Source organism: Rhincodon typus, chromosome 4 (assembly GCF_021869965.1).
Source record: "Rhincodon typus isolate 14 chromosome 4, sRhiTyp1.1, whole genome shotgun sequence".
NCBI classification, from domain to species: domain Eukaryota; kingdom Metazoa; phylum Chordata; class Chondrichthyes; order Orectolobiformes; family Rhincodontidae; genus Rhincodon; species Rhincodon typus.
In genome coordinates this window covers 41,186,770-41,202,625 of record NC_063335.1, presented here as the reverse complement: position 1 = coordinate 41,202,625, position 15,856 = coordinate 41,186,770, and the positions used below count along the sequence as shown (strand labels likewise).

At 40.4% G+C, this 15,856-nt stretch overlaps 1 protein-coding gene across 5 annotated transcripts in view; it reads right to left on the bottom strand.

Annotated features, from left to right (window-relative positions):
* Nucleotides 1-15,856, bottom strand: part of ctdp1 (CTD (carboxy-terminal domain, RNA polymerase II, polypeptide A) phosphatase, subunit 1) — a 293,011-nt gene that overhangs the window by 237,631 nt on the left and 39,524 nt on the right. For all 5 annotated transcript variants that reach the window (XM_048595768.1, XM_048595765.1, XM_048595764.1 and 2 more), the window contains exons 2-3: nucleotides 7,901-7,984; nucleotides 983-1,076 (exon numbers count right to left, since the gene is read on the bottom strand). In XM_048595768.1, coding sequence (XP_048451725.1) covers nucleotides 983-1,076; nucleotides 7,901-7,941 — 135 coding nt within the window. In that variant the 5' untranslated portion in view covers nucleotides 7,942-7,984. The remainder of the gene's footprint in view (nucleotides 1-982; nucleotides 1,077-7,900; nucleotides 7,985-15,856) is intronic.

Here is a 15,856-nt window from a genome sequence, read left to right as displayed (position 1 = left end):
AGAGAGAGAGAGAGAGAGAGAGAGGGGTGAACAGAGAGAGAGAGAGAGAGCGGGGTGAACAGAGAGGGAGAGGGAGAGGGGGGTGAACAGAGAGTTGGGGAACAGGGAGGCTGAGAGAGAGAGAGACAGAGAGACAGTGAGCAACAGACAAGTGATAGAAAGTGTGAGAGCAACAGAAAGGGTGAGAGAGCGATGCTGAAACAGTGTGAGTGAGCAAGTAACGGGCAGCAATGAAAGCGAGCAAAGGTGTGCAAGTAAGCAAAAAACAGAAAGACCAAGCGAGAGAGAGAAAACGTGATCAAGTCAGGGATATAGAGAGCAAAAGAGAGCATGAAGAGACAGCCAAGGCAAGAGAAAATGCGAGGAACCAAGGGACAGTGAGATTTTCAAAATCATGAGCAGGCTGGACAGAGTAGATAGCATGAAGGAGTTTCCATTTGTAAAAGAAACAAGAATGAGGTGGCACAGATTTACATAATGTAAAAACAGAGCAAGGGCGATGTGCGAAAAGATTTTGTTAACACAGAATTGTTAGGATATGGAATACAATGCCAGGAAATGTCATGGTGGCAGATTCAATTGAGGCATTCAAGAGGGCACTGGAATGATTATTTGGATAGAAATGGTGTCCATCAATATGGGGAAAAAAACAGGAGATTGGTCTTGGATAACAGGAGTGGTGCAGGCATCGAATGGCCTCCTCAGCACCATGATAAATCAGATTCCGTGAGCTAGGATTGGGAGCACGAAGGAGAGAGAGCGCAAGGGAGAGAGAACGAAAGCGTGCATGAGTGAACGAAAGAGAGACGCAAGCCAACGATGGAGAAAGGGAGTGAGCGAAAGAAACAAGCAAGGTAGAGAGAAAGAGAAAGAGAGAAAGGGAGAGAGAAAGGAGAGAGAAAAGAAAGAGAGGCATGAGGAAACAAGCACACAAATCTGTGCAGTGTAGTAGCTATATCATCTTAATTCTAGAAGCACTTACTTCAGAGCTGACCATCAGCTCTGGGACACTGTGAATCATAGAAACAGTGGCTGTGGATAGGGGCACCATTTGCTTCCCATTCTTCTTCTGCAATCTGAAAAAGGTAATTTTGAAAAATGGACTGAACCCCAAGTTGTATAAACTATCCAGATTAAGAACAAAGAACACATTTCCCATCTCCACTTTCCACATCCTCCTGTGTTCATGCTGGGGTACAATTCTGGTGGATTTCAGGTACTTTTTCCCCCAACTTAATTTCCAAAGACATTCATCACCAGCAAAATATTTTGGAGGCTAGGGGAAGAAAGGATCAAACCAAGCCCAATTCTGATTACACTTCCCCTCATTGCTCATGGACTTGCAATGTGATGATTAATCAGCGATCATTGGTAATACCCAGCACTCCACAATGATGATACAACTAAGGCAGATAGAAGGGCATAACAAATATTATGAGGGTCCATTCAGTGTGATACAGCAAACCATAGGCATTCTAGTCTCTTTGAACATGTTTTGATAAATCAGATGGTGCCCTGCAGCTTATCACAAAATATCTCCAACTCTGAGACAAGCAATTTGACACAACAGGTACATGTCTTTACTTGTGCTCTAAATAAGCGTTCTCCAACTTGTCGTCTTTGCATCCTAACGACATTTCCTACTATTCTTTTCTCCTTTATGAGCTCATCTAGCTTCCTATTAAATGTATCAATGCTATTCCCTTCAACAGCTCCTGGGGGTATTAAGGTTGCATGTTGGATTTATTAATGGCCATTTTACATTTATGACCTTCTAGTTTGATTTCCTCCCTCAAGTGAAAACATATTCTCTTCATCCAATCAACCAAGGTTCGATCCATATTGAACATAACTTTCATACTTTTCAATTTTATCCCTTTAGAAGTGAACCCGATGTGTTTGTTGTTTTTAAATGACCATATTGATCTCAGAATCGCAGAATTGTTACAGAGCAGGAGTCCATTCATCTTGTTGCACTGATTCTCCAAACTCGCCATTCTCCTGTCTTCTCCCTATAACCATTCACATTCTACCTGTTCAGATAAGTCTACTTCCCCTTTTAAAGCTTCAAACCAAACGTCCCTCCACCACACCCTGGCTGTTTTTCCAGATCCTGACCAATTGCTCTGTTAGAAGAAGTTTTTCCCCATGACATTTTTGCTTCTTTTACTAATTACTTTAAATCTATACACTCTCATTCATTAACCTTCCATGAATGAGGCAGTTTCTCCAAATCTACTTTGTCCTGATCCCTCACGATTTTAAACTCCCCAGCCAAAACTCCACTAAGCCTTCATTTCTCCAAGGAAACCATTTTTAACTTCTCCAATCTATCTTCATCCCTCATCCCTGGAAATATTCTCATCTATTCACATTCTTCCTAAAGTGTGGCACCCAGAACTGGATGCAATACTGCAGGTGAGGCCAAAATAGTGGTCTATAAAAGTTCAACATAACCAACCTCCTTATTCTGTAAGATTGCTGGCTCTTATACTGTATGCCCTGTTAGTAAAGCCCTAGCTACTGTATATTTTATGAACCACTCTCGCAACCCGTCATACCACCTTCAATGATTATGCATCTCGACCTAACACCTAGGTCGCTCTGAGATAGTAAGGACTGCAGATGCTGGAGTCAGATATAACAAAGTGTGGAGCTGGAGGAACACAGCAGGCCAGGCAGCATCAGAGGAGCAGGAAAGCTGGACCTTTCTTTAGACCCACTTCTAAAGAAGCGTCCAGACCCAAAACATCAGTTTTCCTGCTCCTCTGATGCTGCTTGGCCTGCTGTGTTCATCCAGCTCGACACCTTGTTATCTCAGATTCTCCACCATCAGCAGTTCCTACTATCCCATTGTTTGATATTGTCTCCTGAAATCTTCGTATCAAAATGAATCATTTCACATTTCCTCACTTTGAACTTCATCTGCCACTTATCTGCCCACATTCTGTCAACATTCAAAGTCCTTTTGAAGTGCTACACTATCCTCCTCACTGCTTATGATGCTTTCAAGTTTGTATGATTCAGATGCTTTGCAACTAGGTTCTGTATACAAAGATCCATATCATTCATATGTATCATGAAAAGCAAGAATCCCAAGAACCCCCAAAAACCTCTAGTACAGACCTTCCTCAACACAGAAAATATCTGTGAATCTTAACTCGATTTCCTGTTACTTAGTCAATTCCATACCTAGGTTGCCACTGACCTTTTTATTCCACAAGCTGTAACTCTGCTCACAAGTCTATTAAATGGCACTACAACAAAGAGATTCTGGAAGCCCATGTACACCATCAATTACATTACAGTAATCAACCTATTCTGTCACCTCTTCAAAAAACTCCAGCAAGTTACTGACACACAAATTTCCCTCAAGAAATTCACACTGGCTTTCCTTGATTAACCTACTTTTGTTGTTGTGACTACAAACTTTTCTCTCAAAATACTGTTTCCAGAGATTTCCCCACCACTGAAGTTAATCTGACTATTTTACGGTTGCTGAACTTATCTTTACACACTTTCTTGAATAAAGGTTTAAACATTTGCAATTCTCCAGTTCTTTAATACCATTCCTGGTTTAGGGAAGACTGAAAAATTAAGGCCAGTTCCCCTGCAGTTTCACTCTTACGGCTCTCGGTATTCTTGGATGCATCTAATCTTGCTCTAATGCCTTTTGCTTTCTACCGTATCACCATTATGTGTCATCATTTTTAAGTGGTTTATGTATCTGCATCTTGGATCTCATGTTTGTCCAATCCATTCATTCACTCCAACAACCAAGCAATGTGCCCTGCATCTTCATCATATTAAAACATACTACTATATCCTTCATTATATTATATGGACATTAATTTAGCAAATTAAATTTAAACACTGCAGATTTATTCATGTATTCTTTGTATTAACTCCAGCAATTTGATGTGCTCAACTGTGGAAATGGCTACTTCCAATCCCTTAATCCAGATTAACAATGTAAATAGAATACACAGCAAGTATCTCTGGACAGTGATCAGGACAATTCGATTGCTTATTGTTCCTTCTCTATATCAGGGTCAGGAAGCTGTAATGCACAAGTGACTTTCCAACCAATTACCATGCTTGCAGGACACCTTCCGAACCACAACTAAGAGTGCATTAAGCTCAGTGAACCAGTATAACTCCAATTTCACCTCAAAAGGTTGATCGATATATTGTTCACAGAGATGGAAAACTGAAGTTTAGATTTATGGCATTGGTCTCGACTGTCAGTTTTCAATGCAATCCGTATCATTTTAATTCAATATCAATGTATACGCAGCGATAATATAACAAATAGTTTACAGGTTTTTGTAAAAATTAGAAGTTATTATAGCTCCCAATTTTAAGCTGTGGCACAAAGATCAAGACTAGGAAATGAAGATTTCCTCATGATCTCCAACCCCAACCAGGTTTACGATCATAAGGCCATAAGAATTAGGAACCATTAAGTGACCATTTGGCCCCTTGAGTCTGCTGTGCCATTCTGGAGGATCATGGCTGATCCAACACTCCTCATCCACTTTGCTGTCCTTTCCCTGAAACCCTTGATTCCATTACTGATCAAGAATCTATCTATCTCAGTCTTAGATATACACAAAAACTCTGCTCCCAATTCCAAATCCCTTGAAGAGAAGAAATTCCTCCTCAACTCAGACTTGAATTGGAAACCCTTTATTCACTCTATCGTCTAGTCCTAGACTCCTCCATGAGGGGAAACATCCTGGCAGCATTTACCTTGTCAAACCCCCTAAGAGCCCCATATGAGATCACCTCTCATTTTCCAAATTAAAACGAGTGGAGTACCAGCCTGTTTAATCTTTGCTCACAAGTCAATCTCACCATAACAGGGATCATCTGAGTGAACCTTCTCTGAACTGCTTCCATTGAAATAATACTGTTTCTTAAATAATGGGACCACAACTGCTTATGGTACTCGAGACGAAGTCTCACCAGTACCTAGTACAATTGCAATAAGAATTACGTACTCTTCTACTCCAACCCCCTTAAAATAAGGGCCAACATTTCATTAGCCCTCCTGATCAGCTGCTGCATCTGTGTGCTTGCTTTTTGTGTTTCGTGCACAAGCACCCCCCAAGTCCCTTTGTGTCGCAGCATTCTGTGGTTCTTCTCCATTTAAATAATACCCTGCTCTTTTGTTTTGCCGTCTAAAAATGAACAACTTCACAATTTCCCACATTATACTCCATTTGCTAACTTTTTGCCTAATAACTTAACCTGTTTGCATCCCTTTTGCAATCTGCTTTTCCATCTATTCTTGTGTCGTCTGCAAATTTGGCTACGGTACTTTTGCTTCCTTCCTCCAAGTAATTTAAAACATCAGCCCACCCCGCTCCTCACAGCAGCAGTATTAGTGTGGATGGAAGTAGCAACAGCCTGGGAGTTGCAGCATATAGATCCCTTGGATGTATACCAGAGCCCAATGCAATAATGACAGTAATGCACTAAGCACAATCAACACGAATGTAATTCACCCCGAGTTTAGCGTGTTCTTCAGTAACCTTCATTTCAGAGCACCCTGGCCATTGACAACATTGGTATAGTGGGATCTAATCCAGCAAGAAACACAGATGCTGTACACACCATTTGTGCCACAACCACGATGTCTGACGGAGAAGATAACTGCTGTAAAAAGAGGCACATGGTCGAAGCTTTGCGTCTTGTAGTGATCAAGACCGAATCACAAGAAAACTAAATTTCAAAGGGAACAATCTGTACTTCATGGGGGAAAAGGGTGTTGATTAGTTGACAAACAAACTCTGAAGGGTCAAGTTGCTGCCACGGAGAATGCACCAGACAATGGTTATTTTGGTTAAAGTTCTAAACAAAATGCCTGGCTGATAACCTTTAATTGCTTGTTGCTTTAATTCTTCGATTAGAGCATTATGACTCACGTCTAATCTTGGACATTACATGCGGAGTTTTGAAAGCATGAGCTGGTTCAATACAGTCAGCAGCCAGAAGGATGTGCTGCTTGATTCAACAGGCAAAGCTGCCGTTTTACACTGCTATTATAACGTAACAACACGAGTGGTACTTTCGACTAACAGGATGCTGTCATCAAGCCAAAGAGATGGTGTGTGTACCACACAAATGAATAATGCGGCAAATGAATTTCAGTGCCAGTGTGATTATATCAGGTATGTCAGGCATACATCCCAGTGACCAGTAAATTGCACCAAACAGCACATCCATTCTGAAATCTTCTTGCATTCAGCACAGTGGCTCAGTGGTTAACACTGTTGCCTCACAGCACCAGGTGACTCTTTGCACATTCTCGCTGTGTCTGCGTGGATTTCCTCCGGGCACTCTGGTTTCTTCCCACAATCCAAATATGAGCCAGTTAGGTGCATTGGCCATGCTAAATTGTCCCATTGTGTCCAGGGATGTGCAGGCTAGGTGGGTTAACTACGGGAAATGCAGGGTTACAGGGACAGGGTAGGGAGGTGGGTCTAGGTAGGATGCCCTTCAGAAGACTTGTGCAGACTCAATGGGCCAAATGGCCTGCTTCCACACTGTAGGGATTCTATGATTCAGAAGAGTCATACTGGGACTTAAACCTTTAACTCTGTTTCTCTCTCCACAGATGCTGCCAGTCCTGCTGAATTTCTCCAGCATTCTGTGTTTGCTTCAGATTTTGAATATCCACAGTAGTTGTCCTTTATTATAGTGCATCCCTTCAACTGTTCACAACAGACAGAGAACAGACCACATTGCATCACCCTGTGCCTGTAAAACTCAAAAACAGAGTTCAATGTTAGATGTATGCTGTAGTTGGACAGCCATCTCATTAATCCCATGAAAGGAAATCATGTCTAACTAATTTATTAGAAGTTTTTGAAGAAGTCTCAACCTGAGTGGATAGAGGAGAACCAGGTGATGTGTTGTATCTGGGCTCCCAGAAGGCATTTGACAACATACCTCACAAAAGGTTAAGTCATAAGGTTAAGTCATAAGGTAAGAGCCCATGGTGTTAGAGGTAGTATGTTGGCCTGGACAGAGAATTGGCCAATGATCCAGAAACAACAAATTGGGATAAAGGTTCTTTTTCAGGTTGGGAACCTGTAACCAGTGGGGCTCCACATGGATCAGTGCTGGGTCCACAGATGTTTCCAATGTATATTAATGACTTGGAGGAAGAACACTGCACTTTCATATGCGGTCAGTGATCTCTGTAAACAAAAAAAAATCCTAAATATTGAATCCTTTTCAACTAAACATAAAGCACAGGAAAATGTTACTCTGGGACATTCCTTATGATCAGTGAGGATCCAGTTTCCAACCAATCCGCACTTTTTTTTTCATGTAGTATAAATTATTATTCCTTTTGAAATTTCATATTTTGGCAATTACATTCAGACAAGTACAAGACAAAAAGCTCAACAACGTGTCTTTTTACAACTGTTCAAGTTCTGTCAGCACTAAGGAGAAGGTTATTTTGAAACACTTTGAAACGGGGATCTTTTGAAAAAAACATACCTGAGGGAGAACAGAATTATTATTTTGCCATTTATTTTCATTCCCTCTCATCATAACTGCTTTGCAATCTTTTGACCCAGGTCAGTTCGCCCTTCTTCAGTGATCAGCCAATGTTGCTCTGTAAGTGTCACTAGGCAACACTCAACAGCAACATGTGGCTTTAATCCACCTGATATTTTGTTTTTTTTAAAGGCGTCACTACAGAGAAAGCCATTCCATTTTTAGAGAACTATTTAAGGAGATTATCGGACTAAGGTAATTGTGAACCACAGGATGAGAAAGACTGCTGTGAAAACTGCACATTTGGATTACCTGCTTGTTATAGCACACCGCTGTCTACCTTCAAATAAAGATGAGTCAGCAAAATATACCAAAAATAACTTACTGTGTCAAGTCTTGACCACAGGCTGCACAGAGGCCTTTCATAACAATTGAGTGACTGCATCCTTCAAGTCGAACCAGCACACTTCTGCACAAAATAAATGGAGAAAAATTTATGTAAGGACAGGACTAAAAGAAGTTTACATCTAAGGTTGACACTTTCTCATTAAACAAGGATATCAGGGGACATGGCAGACTGATATAAAGACAGATTCCAAACATGAGCAAATTGAAAGGTTGCACTAGTTGGAATGGCCAAATGGTCTTTTCTGTTCCCATGTTGCAAAACTGCAGTAAACAACGTAGCTACCTGTCTTTTCAGGTCACAAGATTGCCTTCAGCTTTCTGATTTAGACCTTTGCTTTTAGTGAGAACCTAAACCAGAAATGTTAAAAAAAATACTTCTGTGGCCAGAAAATTGTTGCCCCAAGGCATTCGTGGCTCTCCCTGGAAATGAAGGAAAACATAGCAGAGTCTGGATTCCTGCTTCACCAAAAAGGCATCTTGCCACCCGTTTCCATGACAGCAACGTTACTAGTCCTGGTCAGAATGCAGTTGCCTGGGTAAATCAGCCAGGAGGCCACACGGCTTCAACAGTCCATGGTTTATTCTCGGGACGGAACGGAGGTTAAAATTTGAGACTGGTTTTTCAACGGAGGAGTCACCTCTCAGCGAGATGTAAAACTGAGAGCCTATCTGCCTGCTCATGTGGATGCGAAGAATCTGTCGGCATTGTAGGTTGTACTCCCCCACGTCCGGCACCGTCCATCCCGCCCCCCCTCCCCCGTCCCACCCCTTCATCCGGCACCCTCCATCCCACGCCTCTAACATAATTTCTCCCTAATCCGGAACACCGTCGCACTTCCATACACCGGCACCTCCTTAATCCGGAAATCTTTGTCCAACCTCCCTAACTCTAGTATTCTCTGTCCCACGCTGTCTGTACCGTCCCAGTTCTACTGTGGTCTCGTAAAGTCGATGTTTAGGTTACAAGGTCATGGTGTGCAATTGTCTCGTCAGCCCTCATATTTATTTTACTGAAGTGATCCTTTTCTGTCTGGAATACTTCAGACTGTTCGGTAACAAGATTTATTTTGCTGCTCACGAATGCATGCAGGAAATATTAAAAAAAATTTAAAACTTTTCAACCTCAGGCAGGAACAAACACCTCTGATATTGCTTTAAAAACTCCTCTGATCTCCCAAGGTCCAGCAAATTCTCCTATCCCGAGACTGTTGGATAACAGAGACGAGCAGGGGAGTAATCTCTGGAGTCTTGGTCAATATTTATCTCGTTATCTCTCTGCTGCTCGTGGGAACACGCTGAGCACACATTAGCTGCTGTGTTTCCTACATTACATCAGTGGTCACATTTCAAAAGCACTTCATTGGCCAGTCCTTCGAGGCATCCAATTGGTCACAACATGCACAATATAAATGCACATTTGTTTATTATGCAACTGTCCTCTGATCACAACATTTTGCTTCGGGGTGGCGGGGGGTTGGGGGGTGGGGTCGGGGTTGGGTGGTGGGCATTGTTGCAGTTTTGGGCAAGAGTTCTGCTTCCTAAAGTGGGAGACTATTTTTGAATAGACTCTGAATGAGACGTGTTTGTTTTGCTGTAAAATAGACTGTCTGCTGCAGCAACTATTGCGGCTCACACATCCCTATGTCCAATTCACTGACTGATATAACGGAACATCTATTGATGCTGCTGTATTTACTAAAGGTGAGGTTGCCTCCAGTGCCAACAATGCAACATAAATGCAATATTCACCAGAATGTTGCCAGGTATGGAAGGCTTGAGCTGCAAAGAAAGGGTGGATAAGCTGGGACTTTTTCCACTGGAGCATAGGAGGTTGAGAGGTGACCTTAAAGATGTTTATAAAATCATGAGTGGTATAGATAGGGTTAATGGTAGGTGTTTTTTTTTCCCTAGGACATATATTTTTTAAGGTGAGAGCAGAGAGATTTAAAAACAACATGAGGGCAAACGTTTTATACAGAGGGTGGTTCATGTGTGGAATGAACTGCCTGAGGAAGTGGTCGAAGCGGGCACAGTTACACCATTTAAAAGATATTTGAATAGGTACATGAATCAGAAAAATGCATAGGGATATGGGTCAGGAGCAGGCAGGTGGGACTAATTTAGTTTGTGATTATGTTCGGCATGGACTGCGTGGACCAAAGAGTCTATTTCTATGATGTATGACCTTATGAAGTGCTGCAGCACCATTTTCCAATAAAATTTAGCTGATGGTAGGTCACCTTAACGCTACGTTTTTACTTCAACCCTCAAAATTTCATTACAACTAATTAATTTTAATAATAAAAATTCCTGTCCTTCAGTGGCTTAATCATGTTGATCAAAGGTCTCCCTGCACGTTCTTTCACAGAAAAACTACTACAGAAGTTAAACAAGTTCACTTTCTTCATACACATCAGATAATTGCGAATCCTTTAAGATATCTGGCCTCATATTGCTGATCATGACTACATTTCTATTTTGTTGGGAAATTGCTAGAATCCATTATGGAGGAGGTTGTAGCAAGATACCTTTAGAAAATCATAATGTGATCAGGTGGAGTTAATACAGCTTTGTAAATGGAAATCATACTTAAGTAGGTTAATAGAAACTTTTAAACAAGTAATAAGCAAAATGCAGAAAAAAGAAACCTGTAGATTGTGGCCTACTTGAATTTTCAACAAGTATTGTTGATAAGACACTTACTTCATAATTTTTTTTATTCTTTCACAGGAAGTGGGCATCATAGGACAGGCCTGAAATTTCTACGTTATTCTTTTAAAAACTTTAAATCTGATCAAGCTTTTCCTGATTAGATTACTAGTGCTCACATCAAACAATCACAAATGGTTTAACAAGGAAGTTAATACAGTATTGCACGTTTCTAAGTTCAGCTAATCAGGAGAAGCCCGTGTAAAAGTTCAATTTATCACATGCAATGTTCAACAAGCTTTGATATCTTTGGTGGGACTGGCTACTGGCTTCGACACAACCAGAATTTTGAGTTATCCGACTGCGACATCACCATTTCAGCGTGTTCCTTCACGGAATCAAAGAATTGTTACTCTACACCAGGAAGTCATTCAGCCTAACATGTCAGAACATTTTGACTTGTTGCTTTTCTTCCGCCTTTTACCCATAACATTGGATGATTATTTGAATAGAAGCAATGACCTCCTGAATGCCTCAAGCGAACCTGTCTCTACCACACTTGCAGGGAGTGTATTCCAGACCATAATTATTCACTCTGTACAAAAGCTTTTTCTTATATCACATTTGCTTCTTTTGCAAATTACCTTATACTTGTGTTCTCTCATTCTTGATCCTTTTATGAGAAACAATTTCACTCTAATTATTCCGTGCAACACCCTCTTGATTTTGGAAACGGCTATTAAATTGCCTTCAGCCTTCTACATGAACACAGTCCCAAATTCTCCAATCTATCATCCAAACTGAAAGTGGATCATCCCTGTGACTATTCTTGTAAACCTCCTCTGCACTCTCCCCAACGTGTTTGCATTGTTCATAATTTGTGACACCCAGAATCACACGCAATATGCCAACTGAGGTCTGACTAACTTCCATGACTAAGACTGCAGTTTTCCACTTCTCCAGCATTTTAATTTAATGGCAGACAGTTTTTACTGATAAGTTTTTAAGATACGATGGGATTTGCACTCTTTTCTCTGGGTTTTCTGTCCAGTGACATACTGCCTTCCGTTTTGAAAAAAAAGTTCTATGATTCTATTTACTCAAATCTTATTTCCATCACAAATCAATTTTAAACCATGTTTTTCAACCAAACCATTTTCTAAGCCTGGTCCGCTCTATCAAAAATCAAAGAATATTTTCTTCAGCTGCATCACAGAATCAAACAGCACGGAAACAGACCCTTCAGTCCAACTTGTGTCCATGCTAACCAAATTTCCTAAACTAAGCTAGTCCCATTTGCCTGTATTTAGCCCATATCCTTCTAAACCTTTCCTATTCATGTACTTGTCCCCATGAACCTTAAATGTTGTAACTGTACCAGAATCTACCACTTCCTCTGACATTCCATATATGAACCACCCTCTGTGTGAAAAAGTTGTCCCTCAGGTCCCTTTTAAATCTTTCTCCTCTCACCTTAAAATTATGCCCTCTTGTTCTGAACACTCCAACCATGCGGAAAAGATTTTGCTATTCACCTTATCTATGCCCCTCATGAGTTTATAAGCCTCTATAAGGTCACTCCTCAATCTCATTCACTCCAGTGGAAAAAAGTCCCAGCCTATTTTTATAACTCAAACATTTCATGAAATACTAAAGACCAAATAGGCTAAAGATTCTTTAAAGGTTTTATTATTAAAAATGTCACTAAGTAGCTTTAAAAATAATCAGAAAATTGTATAGAGGTGAAATTAATTCTTTATCATTGAAAACTCTGAACCAGTTACAAACCCAGTTAAACTGACTCTGAAGCTCTTTTCACAGAGAGTTATGAAATAATTCAGTGCCAAAAAAGTAATCAGACTAGCCAAATTGGAGATGGAATTCTCTAGGAAAAAGCAAGATTCCAGGAAAATTTATAAACAGATTTTTTTTTTTAAAAAGTCCTCCGGAATGGCTAACGTACATATAATAATCAAAAAAAAGGATATGAATCGAGGAACATCCAGGATCAGATATACATGCCGAATGAAGATACCAATCTCTGCTTCCTCACCAGCTCTCTACCCCTCCACTCTATAGGCTGACAAGTATGAATGACGTCCAGTCTTGGAAAAGCTGCATTTTCCTCCTGTTAAACAGTCTTACCTTCCCACAATGAACTCCATAGCATTTACCATCCCATCCCTCTCTCTGACTACAGTCTCATACTGACCCAGACTTTTTTTTTTCTTTATTCATTCATGGGACGAGGGTGCCGCTGGCTAGGCAGCATTTATTGCCCATCCCTAAATGCCCAGAGGGCAGTTAAGAGTCAACCACATTGCTGTGCGTCTGGAGTCACATGTAGGCCAGACCAGGTAAGGATGGCAGTTCCCTTCCCTAAAGGACATTAGTGAACCAGGTGGGTTTTTCTGACAATCGACAATGGATTCATGGTCATCATTAGACTGTTAATTCCAGATTTTTCTTGAAGGCAAATTCCACCATCTGCCATGGCAGGATTTGAACCCAGGTCCCCAGAACATTATCTGGGTCTCTGGATTAACAGTCCAGCGATAATACCTTTGGGCCATCGTCTCCCCTAATTGATCTGATTCTCAGAATCTGATTGGGCCACCACCCCGTCTCATTCATACCCCCCCCACCATTCACAACACCCCCAACCCTCACCCCAATCAAAAGTGCTATATTAAGGTAACCAGTTTCTGTTGCCAACAAAAATGTTAGAAGTCCGGTCTTTTTAAAGAGATATAAAACTCAGGTCTTATCAGCCTGCTGGAGTGGATCCAAAAGATCCCATAGCACTGTTCTAGGAAGAGCATGGGAGTCATCCCAAGTATCCTGTCAAATATTTATCCATCAATGAACATTGGAAAATAAATTAATCTGGTTCTTACAACACTGCTGTTTGTGGGAGCATGCTGAGTGCAAATTGGCTCTGCCATTCATACAAAGTTGCGAAAGTCTTTGATTGACAGTAATACAGCTTGAGCCGTCCAGTGGTCATGAAAGACATTATATAAATGGACGTCTTTCTTTCCAGAATTAATCTGAAGGATTCATGATGCTTTTGAACAGTAAAGCACCACAGTTAATGCTGCAGGCTATTCTCATTCAATTATGTAATCAGATGTCATTATCTTTAAATTATTTAATTACTTGGATAATTAAAAGGTTTAAAGGGATACAACGAGTAAAAGATCTTAAAAAAAAATTTTTAAACAAGGTGGAAATTTTTGACAAACCATTACTTCAGTCAACTATTGTTGTTCTTATCTGTCACTAAAATCCCAGGTGATCTACATTATTTATTTTCAAGCTCTAAAGACCATCTGTAAGATATTTCCTGATAATTACAGGTTATTGTAGCAATGAATACAAATGACAAATACAGCTTACAGTTGACAAATTACTGCTGCAAATTAGGTATGATGGAAAGCTGTAAACATTCCAACAACAATATGAAGAATCACCAAAGTACGAGACCGGCAATAAATACATTAGAGAGCAACACCTGGGATTTGCATGGCATCCAGGACGTAATAAAATGGACTGAGGTGTTTCACAGGACTACAAACAAAATTTATCACACAAGGAGATTTTAGGACTGCTGACCAAATGCTTGGTAAAAGAATTAAGTCAAAAGCAATATTTTAGAGGCAGAAGAGAGGTGCAAAGGTAGAGATGTAGAGTGTTGGAGTTCTAGAGCTTACTTCTTGGCAACTAAAGGCACAACCTTAGATGGTGGACCAATGAAAATTGGTGATTCACAAGAGCTCAGAATTGGACAGGAACAGCAATCTCAGAGGATTATACAGTGCAGGAAATGACAGCCAGGGTGGGTTAGGTCCATGGAAGAATCTGAAAGCAAGGATGCAAATTTTATGTGCCAGTTGACATCCTTGATTCTAAGTGCATTTGGAGAGATGAAGTGAACATACACATAGCACTAGATTCCCTAAAGTGCAATATTAGCCTTGGGAAATGTCCAGTTTAGCACGCCAATCAATTTTTTTTTTGTCCTTCTATGCTTTACTTATGTTTCAACGAAGTATTTTGGTCTCTACAATACTGAGTACAGAGTCAATCGTTATGATGACAGTAAAGCAAATTATACCTACAAATTTATATTAATAGGCTATATGCCACTTTTCCAATGCTATACTGGTTATATCAATATAAACAGCCTTGCAGTACCTGAATGACAAGAACCTGATTTCCATTGTATTGTTCTGAAACATTATTTTGGAGAATCTTAATCTTAGTTGTAATCATTTTACAATAACCAAACCTATTGTATTGTATAAACATAAACTCATGAACTCATCAAAATGACTCGGATTACTATTCAGAGTCTCCTTGCTCGAATTCTAATGCACAAATACGCATTCAGGATGGTCACGAAATCCAGCAGGATTGAAGCACACACAGGCTATGAAGCTAATTCAAAATATTTTAACTCTTTAATGTGTGATGTCAATTATAGGTGTCGCTGGCAAGGCTAGCATTTTATGTCCATCTTTATAGACCCTTGACGAGTGTCTTATTAGGACATTTCAGATGGAAGTTACAAGTTAATCACATTGGTGTGGGTTTGTAGGCACATGTAGGCTAAACCAAGTAAGAATATCAGATTTACCACCCTAAAAACGACATTAGCAACACAAGAGACTTTTTACATCAATTGCTATTGGTCACCTACAGAGACTTATCACCTAACACTCCACTCACACCAGTTCTATGATCTTTTGATCTCTCTGCCTATAAACTCTGGGTCTGTGGGCTCTGTTCTTTCACTGTACCTGACAAAGGAGCTGCACTTCGAAAGCTTGTGAGATTTCAAAATAAACCTGCTGGACTATAACCTGGTGTCATGTGACCCAGTCCAACAGCAGCACCTGCACATCATTATTATTAGTTTCTGTCGACATTACTGAGACTAACTTTCAATTTCACATTTATTAGCTGAATTTAATTTACACTAGCATCCACCAAGCGTCAACTATGGACTCAATCCCATATTTCTCCATTTTACAAGTCACAATCGACTGTTTGGAATATTTCCTACATTAAGTCAGAAGTTTGCCTGTTCAATGAAATGGAAAATAGGTGGATTTGAACAAAAAATAGGTGGATTTCAACAAATTCTATACAAAGCCTGGGGAACAAGAACAGTTCATCTCCTTTAGAGATAACAAGGTGTAGAGCTGGATGAACACAGCAGGCCAAGCAGCATCAGAGGAGCAGGAAAGCTGACGTTTCAGGTCTAGACCCTTCTTCAGAA